Source organism: Artemia sp. Qi Xiang Cuo, chromosome 15 (assembly GCF_049724085.1).
Source record: "Artemia sp. Qi Xiang Cuo chromosome 15, ASM4972408v1, whole genome shotgun sequence".
Lineage (NCBI taxonomy): Eukaryota > Metazoa > Arthropoda > Branchiopoda > Anostraca > Artemiidae > Artemia > Artemia sp. Qi Xiang Cuo.
In genome coordinates this window covers 30,415,594-30,442,129 of record NC_142808.1, presented here as the reverse complement: position 1 = coordinate 30,442,129, position 26,536 = coordinate 30,415,594, and the positions used below count along the sequence as shown (strand labels likewise).

General features: G+C 36.3%; 1 protein-coding gene across 2 annotated transcripts in view; it reads left to right on the top strand.

Moving 5' to 3' along the window:
• The first annotated feature begins 1,376 nt into the window (after positions 1-1,376).
• The window catches only part of Vps16A (vacuolar protein sorting 16), a 156,473-nt gene continuing 131,313 nt past the window's right edge, over positions 1,377-26,536 (top strand). Inside the window, exons 1-2 of one of the 2 annotated variants that reach the window (XM_089101676.1) lie at positions 1,436-1,455; positions 26,062-26,221. In XM_089101676.1, coding sequence (XP_088957802.1) covers positions 26,166-26,221 — 56 coding nt within the window. In that variant the 5' untranslated portion in view covers positions 1,436-1,455; positions 26,062-26,165. Of the gene's footprint in view, positions 1,456-26,061; positions 26,222-26,536 lie in introns of both variants that reach the window. The other variant, XM_089101677.1, reaches the window with a different exon arrangement.

Below are 26,536 nucleotides of genomic sequence, written 5' to 3'. Positions count from 1 at the left end.
ATAAATTCCATAGCTTAGAAGTTGCCAGTGGATACATTTTCGTCAAACCTCGTGTATGCTACGCCTCCTCTGAATCAAAACCATATAGGTTTTAGTTAGGTGCTACTAATGGTATTTATTTAATATTAACTGAAGTATGTAAACTAATTAACATTACAAGATTTTTCGATGTAAACCCATTTAAAACCATTGCGTTTACTGTAAAGCAAGTGTTAATTATCTCAGTTACTAAATTAGGAAGACACTTCTTTTTTTTTCTTTTTACCAAATAATTACCTGTGACATACTATTAATTTAGCTTCGCTATTTGGAAAAGACATTTATTTTCATCGTCTTTTTATATCTATTATATCATTTCCCTCTTCTTGTTTGATTATTTTGAGACGCTAGTGCATAGTTTATTTGCAATTTCAGGCATTGCTGTAGCTGGGATCGAACCCAGGCCTAGTGTGGCCAAACAAATATCAATCAACTGTACCATTACTTGGTTAAATTCATTCAAATTGTATATATAGGGTTTTGATAGCTAAATAAAAAATTAAAAGATCCACTGACAAAGTTTGAAGCAATTTATTCTATTAGAGTGCAAACGAAACTCTGATATTTTGGGAATTTGATGGAGGCGGCAGACAAATTTTTCATTTTATTGCATGCAAAGATCTGTCCCTCCTAACGCCCAATCCGCGCTGTAGTAACAATTGTGGATCAAGACCAAATTAAGCACGACTTCTGTGTCAATATTGTATCCTGTGCGTAATTTGCTGGGATGGGATATATTCAATGTAATTTTTACGCTGACCACAAGCCACAGTTTATAAAATTATCCAGTAAGTTTACCGCAAATGATTTCTGGCTCTTCATTCTCGGTGCGAACAAAAAGCTCCTCCCACTTATTTCTGCACTTATTGTCCATTTATTGGTTGAGCCGGCCATGTGGTTTTGTCAGTACTTGTTCCGTAGGTGAATATTCTTTGTCTACCCGTGAAAAGATCTAATGCCGCTTATATTTATATCTGCAAAAACGTTATCTGGAGCACTCGCACCTCGGTCCGGGTTTTTATAATGGGTGAGATAGGGAAAGATCATACTGGATAATTATATAAACTGTGCCACAAGCAAAGTGAAATTTACGACATAATTTTTTGGAATTAAAAGAGACAGAAAATGTATTAGCAATTTTCTATGGGTATCATGAATTTATAGATGTATTATAGTCTAATATTAAGCTTGTCCTCAAAATTTGTGCCAATCGTCATACTCCGAAGACTTTTTCACAAAGCTTCAAGACAATATTTTTGTAAAAATAGCTATTAAAATGTACTAAGCGTTATCTATTCTTTATTAACTTAGATGGTAAGTATTTCGCGAAAATTTTGAAAAATTGAGAAGTTGCATTTTTTATGTGATGTTACATACTGCGGATTGGGTTCAGCTTGAAAGAAGTCATTTTTATAGGTTTTGATATTACTATAATACATGATAATGTGGAAAAAATAAATCGCCATAACTGATTTAAACTAAAAAAAGGTCAAACAAAATGAATGAAGGATAACAACTCTGGGCTGCAGGAATTTGCTAACTTTTATATAAATCAAAAGGGACGCTAGTAGCGTTTGTGTTAAATTCTAAACTAAAGCTGGTAAAATTCTAGGTAAATATCTACCAAATCATATTATTGACTTACGCATAAAGTGAATATACCACTTGATGCCTTTTTTTATGCTGATTATGAATATAATAAATCATTTCTATTGGAAATGAATTTCAGCCCCCCCCTTATATATGCCAATTCAGGGTATATATTTCTACATTAGGGGGGGTGGGGGCAAATTTTGTTTCTGATGTAAATGGGAGGTAAGTTTAAACTTTACCCCCACCCCCTAATGTAGAAATATATACCCTGAATTGGCATGTATAGGGGGGGGGGCTGATATTCTTATCTAATAGAAATGATTATTATATTTGTAATCGGCATAAAAAAAGGCATTAAGTTGTATATTCACTTTATGCATAGGCCTAAGTCAATAATATGATTTGGTAGATATTTACCAAATTCTACTTTTGCTACTTTTAACTATCTATGGAAGGTGTTGAAAAGAAAATGAAACTTTCAGGGATGGGTCTACAGGCTAAAGTATGTTCATGGGTGCCCATAGGCTGAATTTTAGGGGGGGGCTTACCTGGTATAATTGGCACTTCCAATGCTGTATAATTGAAATCTCAAGACAAAATATCATAGGCAGCATGTATCATGCTGCCTAAGTAAAGAGCAATGTGGGCACAATATATATATTTTTTAGACCAGGGCACTTCTTATAGAGAGAAATATCATAGGCACTTCTTATAGAAAAAAATATCATAGGAACCTCAAAAGAGTTCATGGAGGGCAACCAACTCCCCCTCCCTCACATCAATCACTTCCCCAGACACATCCAATCAAAATGTTGAGATAGCCATTTTGTTCAGTGTAGTTTAAAGGTCTGGAAATTATGACTTTGAGAATGACAGCCCCCCACAACCCTCGGAGCAAGGGTTGTAAGTTATGCCCTGTGGGGATGTAAAGTTTTTTTTTTATAGAAAAAGTGGTTGTATAAACCTCAGAGGGGATTGATTTGATTGGTAGTCAGAAGTTCTACTGGCCTTTTTAACAGCCAAAAGTGATTAGAGGTCATCTAGCCCCCCCATATACCAATCATTTCTTTAAACACATTCAAGCATAATTTTTTTAGATAGCCATTTTGTTCAGTGTAATTGAAAGGTCCAGAAATTATGTCTTTGAGGATAACTCCCTCTCCCCATACAGCCCTTAGGTCAAGGGTTGTAAGTTATGCCTTGGGGGTGTATAAGGTTTTTATAGAAATAGTGGTTGCATAAACTTTGGAGGGGGCTCATTGGATTGGAAATCAGAACTTGAAGAGTCATTTTTAAGAGTCAAATTTATCAGAGGGCAGCTATACACCCCCCTCCATGTCATATTTTTGGTACTGTTCTATTAACCAGACTCTTTTTATATCTCAAACTCAAGATGTATTGAAAAACCCATTTTTCAACAGGACAATACAAGACACAACTGTAGAGAAATACAATGTATAGCATGGTTTTTATTGCATATACAATATTTAAAGTGTTGTTGTTTTTTTTTTGGGGGGGGGGGAGGTACCTAGGTTAGGTTATGTATTTAATATGGGTTATGCTTTGCCCTCACCCCTCCTAATGTGCAAATATATAGCTCAAATTTGTTTCTAAGCTATTATATAGTCATTCTATTTTATTTCATTAGCATTAATGAAACTAGCACTATATAAAAGAGTCTGGTTAATAGAACAGTACCATATTTTCCCCCAATGCATCTGATAGAAATTTTAAGATAGCCATTTGCTCAAAAATAGTCCAAAGATCTCATAACAAAGCCTTTGGGGTTGACACAACCTGCCCCCCCCAAAAAAAAAGTATGGGGATAAGGGCTTTAATTTATGCCCTGGGTGATGAAAGGTTTTTATGAAGAGGTGGTCTTGTGAACTTGAGAGGAGACTCATTTGGTTTGATTCTAGTTCTATTTTAAGAGTCAAGTGTGATGGATAGAAAATAGCCCCCCCTCTCTCTCCCTGATATCATCTTTTCCCCAAATACATTCAATCAAAAATGTAAGACAGCCATTTTGTAGCCAATACTCCAAAGAGAATATAACAATGTCTTCAGTAATCAAATATAAGAAATATTTGGTTTTTGAACTAGCCAGAAGGCACTATGTGTATACTTTTAGTACTATAACTACAAAATAAAAGTTCAAAATAGGGATAAAATCCTTTTTAATAGACAGTGTATAGAAATTCACAAAAATACCAGATATTTTGGTCACATATACAGTGACTCTTTTACTACTGATGACAGTCACTGTATATGTGACCAAAATATCTGGTATTTTTGTGAATTTCTATACACTGTCTATTAAAAAGGATTTTATCCCTATTTTGAACTTCTATTTCATTGTCATGGAAAGGCAGTGTGGTCTTCCAAATTATATACTACAACTACAGTTACTGTTACTAATGATGCTAAGAGTATTAAGGTGAAACTTCTAGGAAGTGTTTAGGGGGTAATCCAATTCAATGAAAAAAAACTGTATACATGTAGGTTTTCAAAAAGGCATATAATATCATAGACAGCACCACTCTACTATAGCTAGAAATATCATTGAAACATTTAAAGAAGCTAATTTGATTCAAAATGAAAAGTTCTGGTGTCCTCTCTAAGAGTAAAAAGATATTGGAGGGCAATCAGCCTGTCTCTCAAGCCAATTTATTTCCCAAACCCATCTAGAGAAAATTTTGAGACAACTATTTTGTTCAGCATAGTAGAATGGTCCAGCAACTATGTCCTTAGGGATATTGGGCATGTTAAACCATTGGGCAATTTTTTTATGAAAATGACTGTGTCAATAAAAAACATTGGGCAATTTTTTTTATGAAAATGACTTTGTCAATAAAAAGTGAACAGAAATTCATCTAAAAAACTTTTTCCACAAAACTAGCTTTTCAAAGTAAAGTAAAGAGCTCTATTAAGCAAAAAATGGGCAGAAATGAAGTCAAGTAATCATCAAAGCATGAAACTACAGTACCACAAATCACTATCAATAAATAAAGGAAACTCAACACATGACTCAACAATGAACAGAAATTAGAATAAATAGCCAAGTCAAACTTGAAAGAAGCAAAAATTACCATTAGTAGGGGTGATAACCCCCATGCCTTCTTAAGACCATAACACAATTTGTACTTTACTGAAAACAATTTGTTTAAATGTTTTTTCTTTTTTACTTAAATAAGTAAAAAACTTTTTACCCACTTTTTATTTTAAGGAATAAATATCAGTATAAGTATATTAAACTGACAATCCACAGTCATTTTTTTTTCAGTAAAACCAAAGTTATGTTCTGGTCTTGAGAAGGCATGGGTGTTGTCAGCCCTAATAATGTTAATTGTTGCTTGTTTTGAGTTTCATTGAATTATTGATGGTGATTTGTGGTAGCTTTACACTTGGAAGTCTATTTTACTTTATTTCTGCCCATTTTTGGCTTAACAGAGCTCTTTACTTTTCTTTGAAAACTTATTCTGTGGAATTTTTTTAAATTAAAACAAATATATGACACCGTCATTCAGCCAGGGGAGGGGGCTGCCCCCCCCCTTTTGGGCGCCCATGAGTATGTTCCAGGAAGGTATTTTGAAGTGCCTACCTCCAGTCCTTCTCCCTTTTTTATGTGCATTGCCTTTTCTTTTCCAACTCAATTTTACATATGGGGTTGTTAGGGTAATTGTCTGGGGTAAATTTTCACTGGTATTGAATTGTCTAAAGGATATTTCTATGGAAGTAGAGCCATATTTCCTGGCATTATATAAAAAAGATAAGAAATTAAATAAAAGAAACAAGTTTTTTTTAACTGAAAGTAAGGAGCAACATTAAAACTTAAAACAAGCAAAATTATTAATACCTTGTTGGGGCAATAATAATGCCCAAACTAAGGCTGCACTTGCTGGCCTTTGTCATCCTAGGCCAGTAAACAACTGATCTGGCTCTAAGCTTTGTGAAGAACATAGAGGTTTCTTAACATGTCACTTTGCAGGCTAGTGGGTATGAGCAGTAAATTGTATTTAAGGATGACTGAGTCAACAACAGGAAGCCTAAGCTTACTTTCAAAGGAACTTGGTCTTTACTCTCCAGCAGTTGCAGCCAGCAGTTCTGGATGATCTATAATATTGCTAAAAGACTCTGGTCAGATTTTGTCTCATTTCTTATTTGAATTTACTTCTCACCACTGATTGGTAGCAGCCTCATGAATATATGTACATAAAGATCCAATTTTATTTTTGAGTAGAGGCTTATCTCCTGGGATGTGTAAGAAGAATAGGGTGTCTTTAATGGGAATGTCCTTGCATTGCCAAATAGTGATACAGAAATCATATGGTTGGATTTGCAGGGTGATTCTCTTTAGCCTTGGAAATGACTTTGCAATTGGACAATTTAGGACTAATTTAAGGGGCTTCTGACCTGATATGACAGCGACTATCCATCCATAAAGGTACTGGTGGTACTGCTTACACCCATATGCTATAGCATACATCTCCTTTTCTATTTGTGAGTAATTTTGTTCCATAGCATTCAGTGATCAGGCAAAGACATTGATGTTTCCTTTTTGGAGAAGAGTTGATCCCAGACCCAACTTTGAGGCACCTACCTGTGTTTCCACTTCATTGTTTTCTGGATAAAAAATCACAATGACTGGCAAAGTGAGCTCTTGATGTGTCAAGGGCCTTCTGATGTTCAGGCTTCTATACAAAAGTCTTTTGTTTGGTAAGTTCCCTCAGTGGGTGATTTGCTGTTTATAAGTTATTGATGTATCTTGATAGGTAATTTGTTATGCCATGTAAGGTCTGGAGCTCTTCTTTGTTTGCTGGGGCTCTCATTTGCTTTATTACCTTTTCAGGATCAGAATGCATGCCATTGTATGAGAAGATCTGCCCAAAGTATGGTATGCTAGTGCACCTGAATATACTCTTAGATTTGTTCAGACATAAATGCCTCTCGCTAGCTTTCTGAAGTACTGTTTGTTTATTCTCTTCATACTCTTCAAGTGTTTTGCCTAAAAATGATAATTTCATCAACAATAATGGTGTAAATGCTGGTGTAATGTAATAATGTAATGTAATAATGGTGTAAACCAGTGGGGCAAATGCTGAGAATGCTTCCTCCATTCCGCATTGGAATTTGTTGTGGGCAAAATGGGGTATTGAATGTTGTTAAATCAGGTGACACATTGGATAGTACCAGTGACCAATAGCCATGGCATGCATCTAGTTGGGTGAAACACTTGGCACCTGATTGTCTTAGAATGGCCTCTTCAGATTTTGGCATAGGGCAATGTCCAACTCTTCTCTGAATTGTTGTTTGAGCAAAATGGGGATCTGTCTTGCTGGAACTGCTTTTGGTTGAGTATCTTCCATTCATTCATGTTCTGATTGCAGCAATGATGGATTGATTTCTTTTATTTCAAGGATAAGGTTGACAAGATTCAATTGTTAGCTTGTTTTAAGTCCTAGGATTGAAGATGAAGTATCTTTCATAATGAAGAAACATTCAGACTTGGTACTTTCATTGTGGTGGGAGCAGATCAGGTTGCATATGCTTGTGGCTGGAATCCGCTGCCCACAAAAGCTCATTAGGATTTGGGCTGTGGGGTGCCATTCTGGAATTGGTCATAGTTTTGTGAATAGATCTTTTGGTAGGATATTGGTTTGATATCCAGTATCAGCTTTGAATTCAATCTACTGCTGATTGTTGATAAGTATCTTTATGAATGGTCATTTGCCTGATCAAACTGCATTTACAGTATCAATAAGAAGTTCTTCACATTGTGAAGGGTCTGAATGTTGGACCTGGTAGGTGGTGTTAACAGCTTTCTTTACACTTTTACATACCCTAGCAAAATGATTGTTTGTTTTTTTTGCAGTTGCTGCATATTTTCCCATTTGCAGGACAGTGTTGTGCTGGTGAAAAATATCCTCCATTGGGTTGAAATAGCCACTAAATTTCTTCATACAGGCTTCTATATTATCTTATTGTCTCTAAGGGTGAATGTGCTAATTGATCAGGTTCTTAAAATGGGCCCATGCTTCTTTTTTTATTAGGACTTCCCCTGTCCATTTTGGGGTATGGTATGGCAGTTTCCATTTTTAATACTTCTGACACCGTGTAAGTAATTCAAGATTTATATTGGAAACTCATGTTAACAGCACCTAGAAAGGATAGTAAGATTATTACATAATGTTTTTTGTTTGAATTCAAACAGGCTCTGCATATATGATAGGTTAATTTAGATTTATTGTATATACAATCTTCTAAGCCCTAGAAATCAGAAAAGAGCAGACATAGTTGCTTGACAATACCTTCCTGGGCTGTGGATTCATTCCTGGAAGTTTCACTCCCCTAACTTGACTACTTTTAAAGATAATAAGAAGCCACTAAACTAGAATTTTACCAAAATAAGTACAAGAGATTATTTCAGACAAACACAATTAGGAACTTTTGTGTGTAGCCCAGGGCTATATCTGGCCCCATTAAAGAGTGCTGGGATGCAGTTGTAATGGCTGCAATTATTTAACTTGAAGTTCTATTAAATCAACCTTAATTCAAGGTTTTATCAAAGGCTAATTAGCTTGCAACAAGCCATGGTAGTAGTGCAGTGGTTGCCATCAGAAAAAAAACTTTGTAACATTTTGAAAACATTTCTAAAAGTAACTTCTCTTTACTTTGCTTCCATCCCCCTTTATCATGAAGAAAATGGGGTTTCTAAAGGCCAAATGAAAATATTGACAGAACACAACAAAGCAAATATTTCGAGGGGACAAACACCTCTCTTCTACAGCAAGAAGCGAAAAAATATATTCAATGAGAGTGCCAAAGAAAAAAACCAACAAAATAAAATTGGGATCGTTTTTTCTTTCTTTATGTATATGTATATTATATGTATATGTATGTGTTTCTTGTGTTATGTATATTTCTTTCTATGATAATTTCTTAAACCATATTGGCCTGACATCACATAAAGATTGGAAAACGAGCAAAAATGGGGTTTTTAAAGGCCAAATGAAAATACTGAAAAAACACAACAAAGCGAATATTTCGAGAGGACAAACGCCTCTCTTCTTCAGCACGAAACGAAATAATGTATCCAAGGAAAGTGCCGAATAAAAAAAAAAAAAAAAAAAACAGCAACAAAAAAACAAACACGGAAAGTCAATGTGAAATGAACCAAAAACCAAAGAAAAAACCAAAAACTTAGAGGATGAATAAAATTGAATAAAAGCCAAAAATTATAAGAATTAAAACCAAATACCTAACAACCATAAAAGCGAGTTATTCGCCAGTATCCGCGATTTGTACAAAATCCAAAAAATTATGAACTGCCATCAATGAATACTAGCAAACAACTGAGGAATAAAAGAAAAGAAAACAATTCATTCACTCAAAAACAAAACGAGTTAGTAATTAAATAAGTTGGAGAACTATGTCATCTGATTTCGGATTTTAATTATTGCATTTCTTGTAGACACCCTTTGAGACCTAAGGGGTTGTTCACGTGTTTGATTATATGACAGGGAAAGTGGTTCAAGGTTTATTTCAGGGGTTACTAAAGTATCGGCTTTTCTTTTGAGAAAACCGAAATATGATTCGTTTATTCTTAAATCACCAGAATCTCTGTTTAAAGGGGGACTTAAATGTTGGTATTTATAAATTTCAACAGCTTCTCTGTAGTGCTGGACAATACCTTTTTCATGTGAAATTAGGCTAGCTTGATTAAACAAAATAGTATGGTCTGGGTTTTCAAAGATAGCCCCTTCGAAAATACCTTATAATGAAATTATCGCGAACACAGAGGGGGCATTTCATGACTCTCGTGCGGAGATTGGAGAGATTGCTGAGGTTAGAGCACACTTGTTGAAACCTTGTTAGATTCGCCTTCTGTTAATAATCCAAATTTAATTTTTTTTTTTTTTGTAAAAATGAACACTTGGTCTGACACGCACTACATAAAGATCATTCTAGGGTTATTACGAAAGCCGATATAGGCGATACTGTTGTTGTATTAGATTCAGATGATTACGACAAAAAAGTCAGAGAAATTTTAAATGATTCTAACACATATGAACAATTAGCTACCGATCCCACAGAAAAATTCGTCCAGGAAGTCCGAAAAGAGCTTTCTTATCTAAAAGGAAAAGGTGAAATCACAGATCAGTTGTACAAAAGGTTTTACCCATGCAGATGCACGTTCCCTTGCTTTTAAGGTCTTCCTAAAGTTCATAAGCCCGGTAATCCACTTCGACCCATTGTTTTTTCTTTTAATTCTCCTACAGCAAAAATAGGGAACTTCTTATCAGTTGTATTTCGCCCACTAATTCAGGCTCAAAAATCCTGTATTAAAAATTCCGCTGATTTCGTTTCCAAGGTAAAGCAAGTTTCGGTTAAACCAAATACAAAAATTGGCAGTTTTGATGCAGATTCAATGTATACCAATTGTGATCCTCAAAAGGCCGAACTGATTTCAGAGCATAAACTTAATTCTAACCCATCTATATCAGAAAAATCTACTCTTTCGAATCAGACACTTCTTTCACTTACAGCCCTTTGTAACAGAAATTCTTTTTACTTCCATCATAGAGGTATTTTTTATAGACAGAAATATGGGCTTTCCATGGGTGCCCCTTTTTCTCTAATACAGGCTGATACCTTCATGGAAGACCTTGAAGAAAGGGCTATTTTGTAAAGTTTTTGTAAACCTGAATTTTGGGTTCGTTTTAAAGATGATATTTTTTATTTGTGGGAACATGATGACGAGTCTCTGGGTTCTTTTCTTCACTTGCTCAACTCCTTGGATCCAAAACTTAAATTTACTCAGGAATCAGAGGTAGAAAAGCGTCTTCCTTTCTTAGATGTTCTGGTGCACCGAGATGATGACTGTTTCGAGTTTGGTGTCCATAGAAAACCTACACATAGTGACCACTACTTAAAATACTCCTCAAATCATTCTGTTGCTGTGAAAAGAGTAGTTGTCACTTCTCTAGTTGGTTTGTTCAACCTTCTTCTTGGATTTAGAGCTCAACCACCTTAGAGATATTTTATTTGGGAATGGTTATCCAATTAGTTTAATAAATTCGGTAATTGCAAAACGCATTAAAAGATTATCAGATAGTTATACAGAAAACACAAATCAAACGGAAAATTCAGTTTATCTTGGTCTCCCATACGTTAAAGGGGTTTCAGACCACATTTCAAAAAAATCTAAGAAAAAATAACATTTACACTTACTATAGACCCAGAAAAACTATCAGGTCCCAATTTATCAAGGTAAAGACCCTATCCCGATAGGTGAAAACTCTGGTGTCTACAAAATTCCTTGTTTGTGTGGTCTTTGGTATACCGGAAGAACTGATCAGCGACTCACGGATAGATTAACTCAGCACTCTACTTCAATTAATAATACACTTAAAAAGCGGAAAACAACAGAAAATTTTGGCTCCGCTGTTGCAGAGCACTTTTTTGAAAACCCAGACCATACTATTTTGTTTAATCAAGCTAGCCTAATTTCGCATGACAAAGGTATTGTCCAGCACTACATAAAAGCTGTTGTAATTTATAAATGCCAACATTCAGGTTTAGCTTTGAACAGGGATTCCGGTGATTTAAGAATAAACGAGTCATATTTCGGTTTTCTCAAAAGAGAAGCCGATACTTTAGTAATCCCTAAAATAAACCTTGAACCCCTTTCCCTGTCATATAATCAAACACGTGAACAACCTCTTAGGTCTCAAAGAGTGTCTGCAAGAAATGCAATAATTAAGATCCGAAATCAGATGACATAGTTCTCCAACTTATTTAATTGCTGGCTCGTTTTGTTTTTGAGTGAATGAATTGTTCTCTTTTATTCTTTAGATGTTCGCTAGTATCCGTCGATGGCAGTTCATAATTTTTTGGATTTTGTGCAAATCGCGGATATTGGCGAATAACTCGCTTTTATAGTTGTTAGGTATTTGGTTTTAATTCTTATAATTTTTGGCTTTTATTCAATTTTATTCATCTTTTAAGTTTTTGTTTTTTTCTTTGTTTTTTTGGTTCTTTTCACATTGACTTTCCGCGTTTGTTTTTTATTGTTTTTATTATTTTTTTTTTCTTCGGCACTTTCCTTGGATACATTATTTTGTTTTTCACGCTGAAGAAGAGAGGCGTTTGTCCTCTCAAAATGTTTGCTTTGTTGTGTTTTTTTTTTCAGTATTTTCATTTTGCCTTTAAAAACCCCATTTTTGCTCGTTTTTCTTTATTTCTTTCTATATATATTCTCCATGAATTTCCCATTGAGGATGTTCTTCAAATAGATCAAATGGCAAACAAGTATAATTGAGAACGTCAAGCAATTGGAAAATCCATGAAATAATTTTCAGAACTTTATTGTATTTCTTTCTGATTGAGGGTGACCGCTGCACTAATACCCAAGTCATCAATAGCAAACCAAAGTCAAGCAAAAAGCTTAAAATAAGTTTTCTTCATGCCTGTTTGGTATCCAGCTTATGCCTTGCTGTAAGCTTAAATCAAGGCATAAAGGAAGCTTGTAAAATAAGTCAGTGGCAAAGCAAATCCTTGGTTTGCCTTTATATCAGCCAGCAGGCTGATATTATTTTCGTTCTATTCCTTACATCTTCTACTAAACTACCAAGTACCTGTTATCTTGTGGCAACTGAATTGTTTTCAAACCAATCATTTAGATAACAATTGATGGTAACAAATCAATTCAACTCAAATTGCATTTGCTTAACTTAAGAAATTATTTTATGGATCTCTTGAATTTATGTTGATATTTCCATCAGTTTTTATGACCACTTCCCTGTTTCAAATGGTCTTGAAATCTTGTAACCTCCAAGCAGTGTTTCAAGTAATAGTAAAAGTTGGGTATGGAAGACTTGATTAGGAGAAAGTTAATCTACCTGCTCACCAGTCAGTTTCTGAATCTGTACTATCAAAAATTAAAGTTCATAATCACTTCCATCTGGCTGGTTCCAACCAAAATTGACAAGATATGCAGATTTCACTTAATGCATATTGGGCTAAAATTATGGATGCCTTGAATCCTGCTGAGGCTGCTGCTGTGCCTAGGCAACAATTTTGAATTGAAGCTAAGGCCCCAAAATGGAATCAAAATATGTAACCTGTTGAATCCAGATGTTTTTCTAAATTTGGATTTAAGCTGTAGCATGGTAATGGGAAGCCAAGGTCTGGTCCTTTTTTGTGCTTACTATGCAACAATTTTCCAAGTGTCTTCAGAAGCATTCAAACTGTATTACAGAAGAATTCAATGCTTGCTTAGAAAACAAACCCAGCGATATTTGGAATATTATATAATAAATTATCCGATAACCTTTTGCTTCTTAGTCCCTCTGAAGAATACTTAGTCAATCTGATTGAATATCTATCTTCTGAGTTCTTACCCCCCTCCACAATCTGCAAGTTGATACTAACTATGAATCTGAATTTGATATGAAAAGAATCTGCTGAAAGTTTTTGTCTTGTAGCATCCTTGGCCAAAGCTCATCAACACAGATTCATTGCTAGTAGTATATTTGATGGAGCATTTAACTTTATTTTAACAAACAATATTTGCTACTAGTCTAGTGCTAGGTTTTTTTTAGTGTTGGGCTCATTAACCCTGTTTTGAAATTAGGCAAAGATCCCTTGCAGTGGGCTTCCCATTAACCAATTGCTGTTGCTTTGGTATTATGTAAGATTTTTGAATTCTAGTTCTGGACAAAATTAATTGGCTTGTTACACAGATGATCATCAATTTGGTTTAAGAAGAAAAAAGCAAAGAACATATATACCATCTAGTATGCAATATTTTGTTTGAGCCTGACTGTATTAAGTTCATAACAACAAGTCTTTTCAACTGAAAGTAAGGAACAACATTAAAAAGTAAAATGAATAGAAATTATCCTCTAATGAGGGGGGCTGTCCCCTCCTCAATACCTTCTTCTTCACGTTAAAATTTTTGTGTACTTAAAATCCTTCTTATTCTAATTCGATGGCATTTGTGCTTCAGGAGTTGTTCTTAAAGAATTGGGACAAAAAGTCAAACTTAAGTGTAAAGGTCAAGGTATTGAGGAGGGGGCAGTCTCCCTCAAATGTGGAATAATTTCTGTTCACGGAGAATTTCTCTCACGGAAAATTCATCCCTCACAGAAATATCTCCCAGACAATTCCAGCCCCACTGAAAATTTCCTCTTTAACATCTCCACATGTAAAATTGAGTTACCAAAGAGAAATTAAGACAGTTAAAATGAATTTCATGTAAGAACTCTGGCAAGTTCTCCCTGTGTAAAATTTCTCCTGGAAAGTTCACCCCTGGAAAATTCCCCTTCCCACAGACAATTTTTCTCATGGAAAACCCCCTTCCACAGAAAATTTGCTGCTCCCCTGTAAAATGTCTCTGTAGTTCCCAATAACAATTAGGGGTAAGGGGTATAAGGCGGGACACGGTACTTATCTGCCATCTAGCATTCTTTAAAAAATCTAACAAAGCCACCTAGTATAGTTCATTCAATGACAAATTTCATAACTCACAGCCCTTTTCCTCTGGGGCTGTTGGGGTCATGTTATTCCCAGAGGCATAGTTATTGAACCTTTTAACTATGCTGAACAAAATCTCAAAATTTTGATCATATGGCGTTAGGTAAAAAAGAGGGATGGGAGTGGGCTAGTTGCCTTCCAATTTTTTGGTCATTTAAAAAGGGAAATAGAACTTTTAATTTCCATTCAAATGAGCCCTCTCCTGATCTTCTATTACCATTGGTTTCATACAGTCACAAGAAAAAAAAAAAATAAATCCTCATCCATGAACTTCTTTCTGGCAAGAAATACAAAATTCCAGATTTTTGAAATAGGAGCTTGAAACCTCTGAAGTAGGGTTCTCTGACATACTGAATCTGACTGTACGATTTCCATTAATAATCCTTGACTTTCTGTGGATGTTTCACCCCTTTTTCAAAAATCAGGCAAACTGATTCTGGCTCATAACTTTTGATTGGTAACATTCAACTTTATGGATTTTATACATTTGGAATCAGAGGCAACACTATAGCGTTGCCTATAGTAAAGGCTATAAGGCTTGAATGTTTTTTTTCATAAGCACTTCATATGGAAGGGGTCGTCTTATAAACTTCAAAGGGGGCTCATTCGAGTGAAAACCGGGAGTTCTAGTGTCCTTTTTAAGAGTCAAAAGTGATCAGAGGGCAACTAGACCCCCCTCCTCATGCCCTTTTTTCCCCAAATGCATCCGATAAAAATTTTGAGATAGACATTTTGTTAAAAATAGTTCAATGATCATATAACAGAGACTCGAGATAAACAGACCCCCCCAGGCGTTGTAAGTTATGCCCTGGGGGCATTTATGGCTCTTATAGGAGGGATGCTCGTATAAACTTCAGAGAGGACTCATTTGATTGGAACTTAAAAGTTCTAGTTCACTTTTTCAGAGTCAAAAGAGGTCGGAAGGCAACTAGCCCCCCTTCCCCCACGCCCTTTTCCCCCCAAACCCATCCGATAAAAATTTAGAGATAACCATTTTGTTAAAAATAGTTCAAACATCAGATAATAAAAACTCCAGGGTCAACACAACCCCCCCGGGCCCAGGGGCAGGCATTGTCAGTTATGCCCTGGGGGCATATATAGTTCTAATAGAAGGGATGCTCGTATAAACTTCAGAAAGGGCTCATTTGATTTGAAACCCCCAGACCCCAGGACAGGCGTTGTAACTTATACCCTAGGGGCACATATGGTTCTTATAGAAGGGATGCTTGTATAAACTTCAGAGAGGGCTCATTTGATTGGAAATTAAAAGTTCTAGTTCACTTTTCAAGAGTCAAAAGCGATCGGAGGTCAACTAGCCCTGCCCTATTTTCCCCATATCTATCCAATAAAACTTTTGAGATAGGCTTGTTGTTGAAAATAGCTCAAACATCAGATAACAAAAACTCCAGGGTCGACACACTGCCCCATAGCCCAGTGGCAAGTGTTTTAAGCTATGCCCCGGGGGCATATAAGGTTTTTCTTTAAGGGGTAGTCGCATAAACTTCAGCGGTAGCTCATTTGATTGGAAATTGAGTTACCTTTTTAAGAGTTAAAAGTGATTGGAGAGCATCTACCCCTCCCCCCTACGCCCTCTTTCCCTTAACTTAATCCAATGGATTTGAAATCCATCAGGTCTCAAATTCCATTTTCCCTTTTCTTTGAAATAGTCCAACGATAAAATAAAAAAAACTTCGGGGTCAACTTAGCCGCCTCCCTCCCCCCCCCCCCCCCGAGGCGTGGGGGAACTAAGGGTTGCAACCTTTGCCCCGGGGCAGGGGTGTCCCGAGACTCATTTCATTGGAGGGGCGATCTTCGTAAATTTTACCGAATCGCTACCTGATTTATGCCAAATTTTCTGCAGAAATCAAGAATTTTGCTAAATTTCGGCCAGTTTTGCAAAATGTCTGCCGAAATTTTCGCCGTCGGCGAAAATTTTACCGAATGCCAGAAGCGTAGGAGGGGCGGCGCGCTCCCCCTCGGGACGCCCCTGCCCGGGGGTAGATAAGGTTTTATGGAAGATTTGGTCGTATTAACTTTGGAGGGGACTCAAATGATTAGAACTTCAAAGTTCTAGTGTCCTTTTTAAGAGTCACAAGTGATCCGATGGCAACTAGACCCTCTCCACCAACTTTCTTTTCCCCGATTGTGTCTGATCGAATCATTTATTTAGCCATTTTGTTCAAAATTAACGAAACATCATATATTAAAAACTCCAGGGATAACACAGCACCCCCCCTAGAACCCGGGGTAAGTATTGTAATTTATGCCACCAGGGCAAATAAGGTTTTTATAGAAGGGATGGTAGTATAAACTTCAGTGCGGGCTCATTCTATTGTAAATTGGAATTTCTATTTCTTTTTTAAGAGTCAAAAGTGATTGGAGGGCTACGAGGCTAAAGAGATTGGTTAACAAAAACTCCAGAGTCAAAACAAACCCCCAGAGCCCCGGGGGAAGTGTTGTATGCCATTTCCAGGGACATATATGGTTCTTATGCGAGGGTTTTGAAAATAGTTTGAAGATCAGATAAGCCAAACCCCCACCCCCACTCAAAAAACTTATGAAGAATATTTTATTCCAAAACTTAAACGAGCTTCTCTACTTGACCCCCGCTCCAAAAAAAATTGATAACGATATTTTATTCCAAAAATTATGGGAACTCACCCCTGGCCCTTCATGGCTCGACCCCCCCCCCCCAAAAAAAAACAAAAAACAAACAACTTATTAAAAAAATGATTTGTTCCAAGGCTTATGGGAGCTGACCCCTGGTCCTCCATTGCCCGATACCCCTCGCTCTCCAAAAAAATCATCAATGATGAGTAATGGGAACTGAACCCTGGCTCTATCTCCATTGCCCGACCCTCCCCCCAATAAAAAAACTTATTAACGATATTTTATTCCAAAAACCATGGGAGCTGACACATTGCCCTTTTTTCATGCCCCCCCCCCAACCATAAAAAATTATTAACAATGTTCAGTTCTGAAAATCATGGGAATTCAGTTTAGTTTTCTTAGCTCTTTGCAAAACTTCTTCACTACCATCAAGAGTATGGCTATTGCCTGTTTCCCTAACGGTAAAACCAAAAGGCCTACTGCCTATTTGGTTCTTTACTAAAACCATTTAAATTACAAATATTTTCTTTTGTACTTATTACAACATTGAAAATAAAAATGAAAATTCCAGTGAAACCAGACCAGGATTTACTAATAGGCCCTGAGGCTTTTAATATTCCCGAAGTCTTAAGGATTTCCCCGAAAATATTGCAAAAACGAAGCGGCAAAAACGCTTGGGTATAGAAGCATCAAAGCTTTAAATTGGGCTCGGGTGAAACAAAATCTTGAACTGGTGAGCTGTCAGCAATTAATATCATTATATATCAAATATTCAGTTGAATTTTATTAGTTCTTGCCAAAACTGTCAATTTATTTTGAAATAAAAAATTATTTTGAAATAGGAAATTTTAAAAAACTTGAAACTTTGGCAATCAAAAACGAACAGAAATTAATTTGAAAAAAAGAAGTTTTTTAAAGAAAAGTAAAGGCCATATTAAACTTAAGTTCAGAAGAAATAGAAACTTACAATAACTAAAAAAAGGCCTGAAATTACTATTAAAGAATAAATGAAACCCAAAACGAACACAAATAAAATAAACAATCATAGCAGGAAAACAAAACAACAGCTATTAAATATAAACGAATAAATAAATCTTGAAACAAGTAAAGTTTAAATTGAGTACGCAAATCAAGCTTAAAACGAACAAAAATATTTTTCTATTGAAGTATAAATGAAACCCAAAATGAACAGAAATGAAATAAACAATCATAGCAAACAAACATACAACAGCTGCTAATATAGATGAGTAAATAAAACCTTAAAATGAGTGAAACTTAAATTGAATGTGCAAATCAATCTTGAAACAAACAAAAATCTACAAAGAAGAGTTTGGGTTTTACCTCCTTCTTTCACTGTAAAAGTCTAAAACCTACTGCGTCATTGGCACTTTAGTGAAAGCGAATTATATTACAAATATTTTCTTCTGTACTTATTACAACATTGAAAATAAACATAAGAATTAGAGTAAAATTAAGTTTTGAACTGATGAGCTTTCAACAATTAATATTATTATATATCGAATATTCATTTTATTTTATTAGTCCTTTCCAAGACTGTTCAAGACAAATAACTTCACCGCAAGCATGAGTTTGGATATTCTCCCCTTGACTAACTGCAAAAGTCTAAAGCGTATACGTCGTTGATGAATAACTGAAAGTGAATTATGTTACAAATATTTTCTTTTCCAAATGTTGCAGCATTGAAAATGAAAATAAAATTGCAGTGAAATGAAATCTTGAACGGATGATCTTTCAACAATAAATAGTATTATTAATCAAATATTCAGTTTGATTGTATATGCACTTTTCAAGAGTGTTCAAAACACATATAGTTTTCAGTAAAGCGCCAATGACGCAGTAGGCCTTAGACTTTTACAGTGAGAGAAGGAGACAAAACCCAAACTCTTGTTTGTAGAGTTTTGTTAGTTTCAAGCTTGATTTGCATATTCAATTGAAGTTTCACTCGTTTAAAGATTTATTTACTTTCATTTATATTAGTACCCATGGTATGCTTGTTGGCTATGATTGTTTATTTAATTGCTGTCTGCTTTAGGTTTCATTTATACTTCAAAAGCAAAATATTTGTGTTCGTTTTGAGCTTGATTTGCATATTCAACTTAAGCTTTACTCGTTTTAAGATTTATTTATTCATTTATATTAGTACCTGTTGTATGCTCTATTGCAATGATTGTTTATTTAATTTCCGTTCGTTTTGGGTTTCATTTATTATTTAATAGTAATTTCTGGTCTCTTCTGATCTTAAGTTTAATGATCTTAACTTTACTTTTCTTTAGAAAACTTCCTTTTCGGATTTTTTTTTAAAATTAATCAGCATAAAACGCTAATTCATTTGATGTACCTATTATTATCCAAATTCTGATTTTTAGAGTTTTGGTTACTATTGCGCCAATTTGCTCCTTTCTTATAGTTCATCATCACCAACTGTTTGATTGGTGATTTATTGATTGACATTGCTTTAGATGTTTGGCAGGTACCTAATTCTTGTGCAAATAAATAGCCAGTTCTTAGTGTTTATAATCATGGCCTTGATAAGTCTATAGTGGCGCCCTTTTGTACTTTGTATTAAAAAACGAAAGTTAAAGTTTGAATTCTTATGCCATATAAAACCAAGCTTCTAGGGTTGAGGAAACTATCTCTCAACCTTTTTTTTTACAACACTAGTGTAAATTTGAACAAACTGTAATAAAGCCAAGTTTTATGTATTTAGGATCTGATGTGTTGATTTTAATTTTATATAAGATATATTTAAGTCAATCTTTTGCTACAATGGAAGGGAATTTTTCAGCCTTTGTGAAATTGTGTATAGATATTGGTCTGTCATTTAATGAAAGTAAGACTAAGGTTATTTTTTTAGTCGTAAGATTAATGTCCCTGTTCAAGGTATGAGGTTTACTGATGCGATTGTTAAACCAGCTTCAAGTTGAATATACATTGACCTCCCTGTTGGTTTCCACGTGGAACCAACAAGTTCTTTATCAATTGATGAATTTCAGGATTTTCTGAGTAAAGTTTGTTAGGCATGATGGATGTTTAAATGTTTGAAGGTTCTTCTGTAATCATCACTTTCATGTGAAGTTGTATTCTTCAGTTGTTATGCCTCATGTGCTTGCTCTTTCGCCGTTTCGGCCTGTATTGCTGGATACAAATAAATGTATACTCCGGTCTTGCTCTCCCCCTTGTAGAAGTAATTCTATGTTGAGTAAAAACATCATATTCCAGATTCATATATGATTATATAGGAAATAATTCAGAAATGTCAGCATAGTCTGGTTCAGAGCTCGGGGTTCAGAGTTCTGAGTTTTATTCACTAATAAAGATAATTTTGAAACACAATGCTCTTATTCCCCCTCGAAAGTTTCCATGGCCAGGGATACAAGGGGGATAAAAAAAATACAGTATAAGTAACAACCATAAAAAAGGTCGATCGCCAAACAACGTGTAAGATTAAAAAAATATCATACCTGAGGTCTGAGAGTCAAAGCACAGAGACCACCATATATCATTAAATAAACACTCAGGAGACATCGACTCCACAGAGAGAAAAAAAGAACAAAATAAAATATAAAAAAAAAACTATTCTGTTGGATTCTCAACTAAATCATCTTTAAGAATCCTTTTTAAAAGTCCGAAACGAGTGGCATCTCTGTACCGAAGAAGGAAGGGAATTCCAAACCTGTTGACAAGCAATGAAGGGATTGGAATCTGACTGTATTGTAGGGGTACAAGGAATGCGGATATTATATGAAGAACGAAGGCTATATGGAGCTGAATCAAAAATAAACTCGAGAGTTTTTTGAAGAGATTTTGGAAGATTGCCATGAACCTCATGAAAGACAAAAGCAGCAAAAGAAAGAATGTAAATAGACTGTAGGTTTAAGAGCGGTTTTTGGTGAGGAATAGTTGACATCCATAACCAGACGGTGTGCTTTATTATGCACGACAGAAAGTGGCTGCAGTGTAGGAGGAAAAGTAGACATCCATGCAATGGGGCAATACTGAACATATGACTGGACAAAGCAGAAACAAATAAGCTTCAGAATAGATCCAGAAAAGGTGTGTCCGGGTTTTCGAATGATACCCAAACTCCGTGAGACCTTAACCTAATGATTGCTATATGGTACCTAAACGAAAGATTCTCATCAAGCAGGATACCAAGAAACCGGACCAGTTGATTCCCTGGTCTACACAAGGAACCTCGTGACGCCTGCAGTGTGTAAACTGAGGGAAAGCTGTACCAATTAGAGAAAAAATAAGAAAATGTGACTTGGCAACATTCAAGGCGAAGTAATTTGCATCAAACCATGAATTACTCTCTTGAATATGGCCACAAGACTAGACCTGATATCACATTCCATCTTCCCAAGGGTACCAAGAGTGGTGTCATCATACCTTTTTGGTGGCACAAAGTGGTGTCATTCCCCAAGATTGGTGTCAGAATGGTTAAGGAGATACCTTTAGATATTTATCTTTATTAATTTAAAAAAAAACTTTGCGAAAAATAAGTTTTTCAAAGAAAAGTGAAGGCCACTTTAAACTTCAGCTCAGCAGATACAAATTACTTACTTAGACTTAGGTCATCCCACGCCGGCTGGAGCATCGACAACGGTGCCTCTCCATGACTATATCAGGATAAAAATACCTGTTAAAATTCAAACTCAAAACGACCAGAAATTACTATTAAAGAATAAATGAAACCCAAAACGAACAGAAACTAAACAAACAATCATAGCAAAAACATACAAGAAATAATAATATAAATGAATAAATAGACCTTAAAGCGAGTAATGCTTGGATTGAATATGAAAATCAAGCTTAAATCGAAAAAAAATATTTTGCTATTGAAGTATAAATGAAACTTAAAATGAACAGAAATTAAATAAACAATCAGTGCAAACTAACATACAATAGATATTAATGTAAATGAATAAATAAATCTTAAAACGAATGAAACTTAAATTGAATATGCAAATCAAGCTTGAAACGAACAAAAATCACTACAAACAAGAGTTGGGGTATCGCCTCCTTCTCTCACTGTAAAAGTCTAAAACATACTGCGTCATATTTGTATCTGCTGAGCTTAAGTTTACAATGACCTTTACTTTTCTTTGAAAAATTTATTTTTCGGAAAGTTTTTTTTGAATTAATGTTTCGTTTTTGATTTTTGATTGCAGAAAGTTTCAAGTTTTTCAAAAGTCCTTATTCCAAAATCAAGTTTAAAAAAAATCAAATGTTTATCAAAGTATTAAAACTGGTATCAAAGTAACAATATCAAAGTGAAAAAATGGGTTTATGTCAACCTTGGAGTTTTTATTATCTGATGTTTAAAATATTTTTAACAAAATGACTATCTCAAAATTTTTATTGGATGGGTTTGGGGAAAAAAGGGCGTGGGTGGGGGGCTGTGTGTCCTTCCGTCCCTTTTGTAGCTTTGAAAGGGAGCTAGAATTCTCTAATATCAATAAAATGAGCCCTCTCTGAAGTTTAAACGAGCATCCCTTCTATAAGCGCCATATATACCCGCAGAGTATAACTTATAACGCCTGTCCCTGGGCCCGTAGTTTTAATATCTGATGTTTGAACTATTTTTAACAAAATGGTCACCTTAAATTTTATCAGATGGGTTTCTCCATCCGATAAACCCAAAGGTGTGGAGTTCGGGAGGGGATAGTTGCCCTCCGATCTTTTCTGCTCTGAGAAAATGAACTAGAAATTTTAATTTCCATTCAAATGAGCCCTCTCTGAACTTTATACAAGCATCCCTTTCATAAGAACCATATATGGCCCCAGGACATAGCTTACAATACTTGCCCCCCGGACCCTGGGGTTTGTGCCGATACCGATGATTTTGTTATCTGACATTAGAACTATTTAAAAAAATGGCTATCTCAAAAGTTGTATCGAATGGGTTTGGGGGAAAAGGGCGTGGTGGGGGCTAGGGGCCCTCCGATCTCTTTTGACTCTTAAAAATTGAACTAGAACTTTCAATTTCCATTCAAATCAGCTATCTCTGAAGTTTATACGAGAATCCATAAGAACCATATATGCCCCTAGGGCATAACTTGCAACGCCTGTCCCCCGGGCCCTGGGTGGCTCTGTCGACACCGGAGTTTTTTTTTATTCTGACCTTTGAACTATTTTTAACAAAATATCTTTTGTTAACAAAAGATGTTTTGTCAGTTTTTGCTAATAAAAACTGATCTTTTTTTACTCTTAAAAACTGAACTAGCACTTTCAATTTACAATCAAATGAGCCCTCTCTGACGTTAATACGAGCATGTCTTCCACAACAGTTGTATATGCCCTCCAGGCATAACTTACAACGCTTACCCTAGGCCTGAAGGATTGTGTCGACCCCGGAGTTTTCGTTATATAATCTTTGAACCATTTTGAAAAAAAGGCTCTCTCAAAGTTCTTATCGGATGGGTTTGAGGAAGATAGGACGTGTAGAGTTGAGGGGACTAGTCTTCTCCGATCTCTTTAAACTGTTAAAAAGTGAACGAGAACTTTCAATTCCCAATCATAAGAGCCCTCTCCAAAGTTTATACAAGATTCCCTTCCATAAGAACTATATCTTCCCAGAGAGAATTACTTACAACGCCTGCCTCCAGGCCCTGGGGGGGGATTGTGTCGACCCCGGAGTTTTCATGATATGATCTTTGAAATTTTTTAAAACAATGGCTATCTCAAAGTTCTTATCGGACGAATTTGAGGAAAAAACAGCATGGAGGAGGGGGGGGAGGGGCTATTTGCCCTCCGATATCTTTTGACTCTTTAAAAGTGAACTAGAACTTTCAATTTGCAATCAAATGAGCCCTCTCCGAAGTTTATGTTAGCTCAACTTTGAACTATTTTTAACAAGATTTCTATCTAAAAATTTTTATCTGATGGGTTTGGAATAAGAAGGCGTGGGTGGGGGACTAGTTGTCCTCGAATCTCTTTTGACTATTAAAAAGTGAGCTCGAACTTTCAATTTCCAATCAAATGAGCCCTCTCTGAAGTTTATCCCTCTCTCCCGGGCTCTGGGAGGCTGTGTCGACACTAGAACGCCTCCCTCCGGGCCCTGGGGGGGGGCTGCGTCGACAGACCATCTTTTTTTATCTGACCTTTGAACTATTTTTAATGAAATAGCTGTTTAAAACAATTTATCGGATGGGCTTGGGAAAAAAAGATGTGTGGATGGGGGCTAGTTGCCCTCGGATATCTTTTGACTGTTAAAAAGTGAACTAGAACTTTCAATTTCCAATCAAATTAGCCCTCTCTGAAGTTTATACGAGAATTCCTTTTATAAGAACCAAATACGCCCCCAGGACAACACTTACAACCCCTATCCCCCGGGCCCTGGGGGATTGTGCTGACACCAGAGTTTTTGTTATCTAATTTTTGAACAATTTTCAAAAGACTGGCTATCTCAAAACGGATGGGTTTGTGGAAAAAAGGCGTGGGGGGGCTAGTTGCCCTTAAATATTTTGACTCTTAAAAAGTGAACTAGAAATTACAATTTCCAATCAAATGAGTCCTCTATCAAGTTTATTTGAGCACCCCTTTCATAAAACAATACATGCCTTTAGGGCATAACTTAGAACGCCTTCCCTGGGCCCTGGGGAGTTATATTGACACCGGAGTTTTTTTTTATCCGACCTTTGAACTATTTTTAACAAAATGTCTATCTTGATATTTTCATCAGATGGGGTTGGAGAAAGAAGGCGGGGGGGGGGCTAGTTGCCCTCGGATCTCTTTTGACTATTAAAAAGGGAACTCGAACTTTCAATTTCCACTCAAATGAGCCCTCTCTGAAGTTTATTCGAGCATCCCTTTCATAACAACCATATATGCCATAGGGCATAACTTACAACGCCTGGCCCCGGGCCCTGGCGGGTCGTGTCGACACCTGAGTTTTTGTTATCTGACTTTTGAAATTTGTTTAACTTAATGGCTATCTCATAATTTTTATCGGGTGCATTTGGGGAAAAAGGGGCGTAGGGGGGGGGGGTGCTAGTTGCCCTCTAATCTCTTTTGAATCTCAAAAACAGAACTAGAGCTTTCAATTTCCAATCAAATGATCCCTCCTGAAGTTTTTACGAGCATCCCTTCCATAAAAACCATATATCCCTCCAGGACATAACTTACAACGCCTGCCCTTGGGCCCTGGGGGCCTGTGTCGACCCCGGAGTTTTCGCTGTGTGGTCTTTGAACTATTTTTAAAAAATGGCTATCTCAAAGCTCCTATTGGATGGGTTTGGAGGGGGGATAGGGCGTGGAGGGGGGGGTGTTCTAGGTACCTTCCAATCTCATTTGACTCTTTAAAAGTGCACTAGAACTTTCACTTTCCAATCAAATGAGCCTTCTTTTGAAGTTTATACGAGCATCCCTTCCATAAGAACCATATATCCCCACAGGGCACAGCTTACAACGCCTGCCCCCGGGCCCTGGGGTGCTGTGTCCTCTTAGAACCATTTTTAACAAGTTCCAATCAAATGAGCCCTCTATGAAGTTTATACGAGCATTCCTTCCATAAGAACCATATATGCCCCCAGGGCATGACTTATAACCCTTGCCCTGGGGGGAGTGTCCTGCTCAAACATATAATTTCCAGAATTTTTAACTATTTTGAACAAAAATGCTATCTCCAAAATTTGATTGGATGTGTTTGGGGTATTGGTGGGCGTGGAAGGGGTGTTAGTTGCCTTCCAATCACTTTTGACTATTAAAATAGGCACTAGCCATTTCAATTTCCAATTGAATGAGCCCTTCATGAAATATCTACGACATCCCTTTCTTTCAAAACCTTATATGCCCGCAGGGCATAGCTTACAGCCCTTGCCCTGAAGGCTGTGGGGAGGTTGTCATCCTAAAAGACCTAATTCCCTGAATTTTCAACTACGTTGAACAAAATGGCTATCAAAATTTTTATTGGATGTGTTTGGGAAAAAGGTGGGCGTGAGACGGGGGTTAGTTGCCCTCCAATCATTCTCGACTGTTAAAAAGGGCACTAGCCCTTTGAATTTCCAATCGAATGAGCCTTTTTGAAGTTTTTATGACAAAGCTTTCTATAAAAACCTTATATGCCCCCCAGGCCATAACTTACACTCCTTATCCTGAGGGCCGTGGGGGAGGGCCCTCCTCAAAACTATATCTTTTATCTGGAAATCAAGTGCGCTGAACAAAATGGTTATCTCAAAATTTTGATTGGATGTGTTTGGGGAACTGGTGGGCGTGGGAGGGGTGTTAGTTACCTTTCATTCATTTTTGACCCTTAAAAAGGGCACTAGAACTCTCGACTCCAATCGAATGAGCCCCCTTTGAAGTTTCCACGACGACCCCTTCCATATGAAGTGCCTCTGGGAAAAAAAAAACATTTTAGCCGTATGGCCTTTACTATAGGCAACGCTACAGCGTTGCCTCTGATTGGTATCTTTCTTTGGTATGTATTTTTACTTCTTTAATATTTTTCTCTTTTGTGCTGCTCAACTTGTGATTACTTCTTCCTCCTTCCTGTTTGCATCTAATCTTTTTGGCTTTAAATTAGCTTTTTTTTTTTATCTGTTCTTGAATTTGAGCCAATTAAACTTAATGACTTGCTAGTTGTGAGCACATACAACCAGAAGTTGGGCTCAAGGATATAGATTGTTGGGCATTTGTATACTTTTCAAACATTTTCTTTGGACTAATTGGAAATGTAGGGCATGCCCAAACTTTCCTTGCATAGATACCAAGCAGTATATTATTTGTCATCACT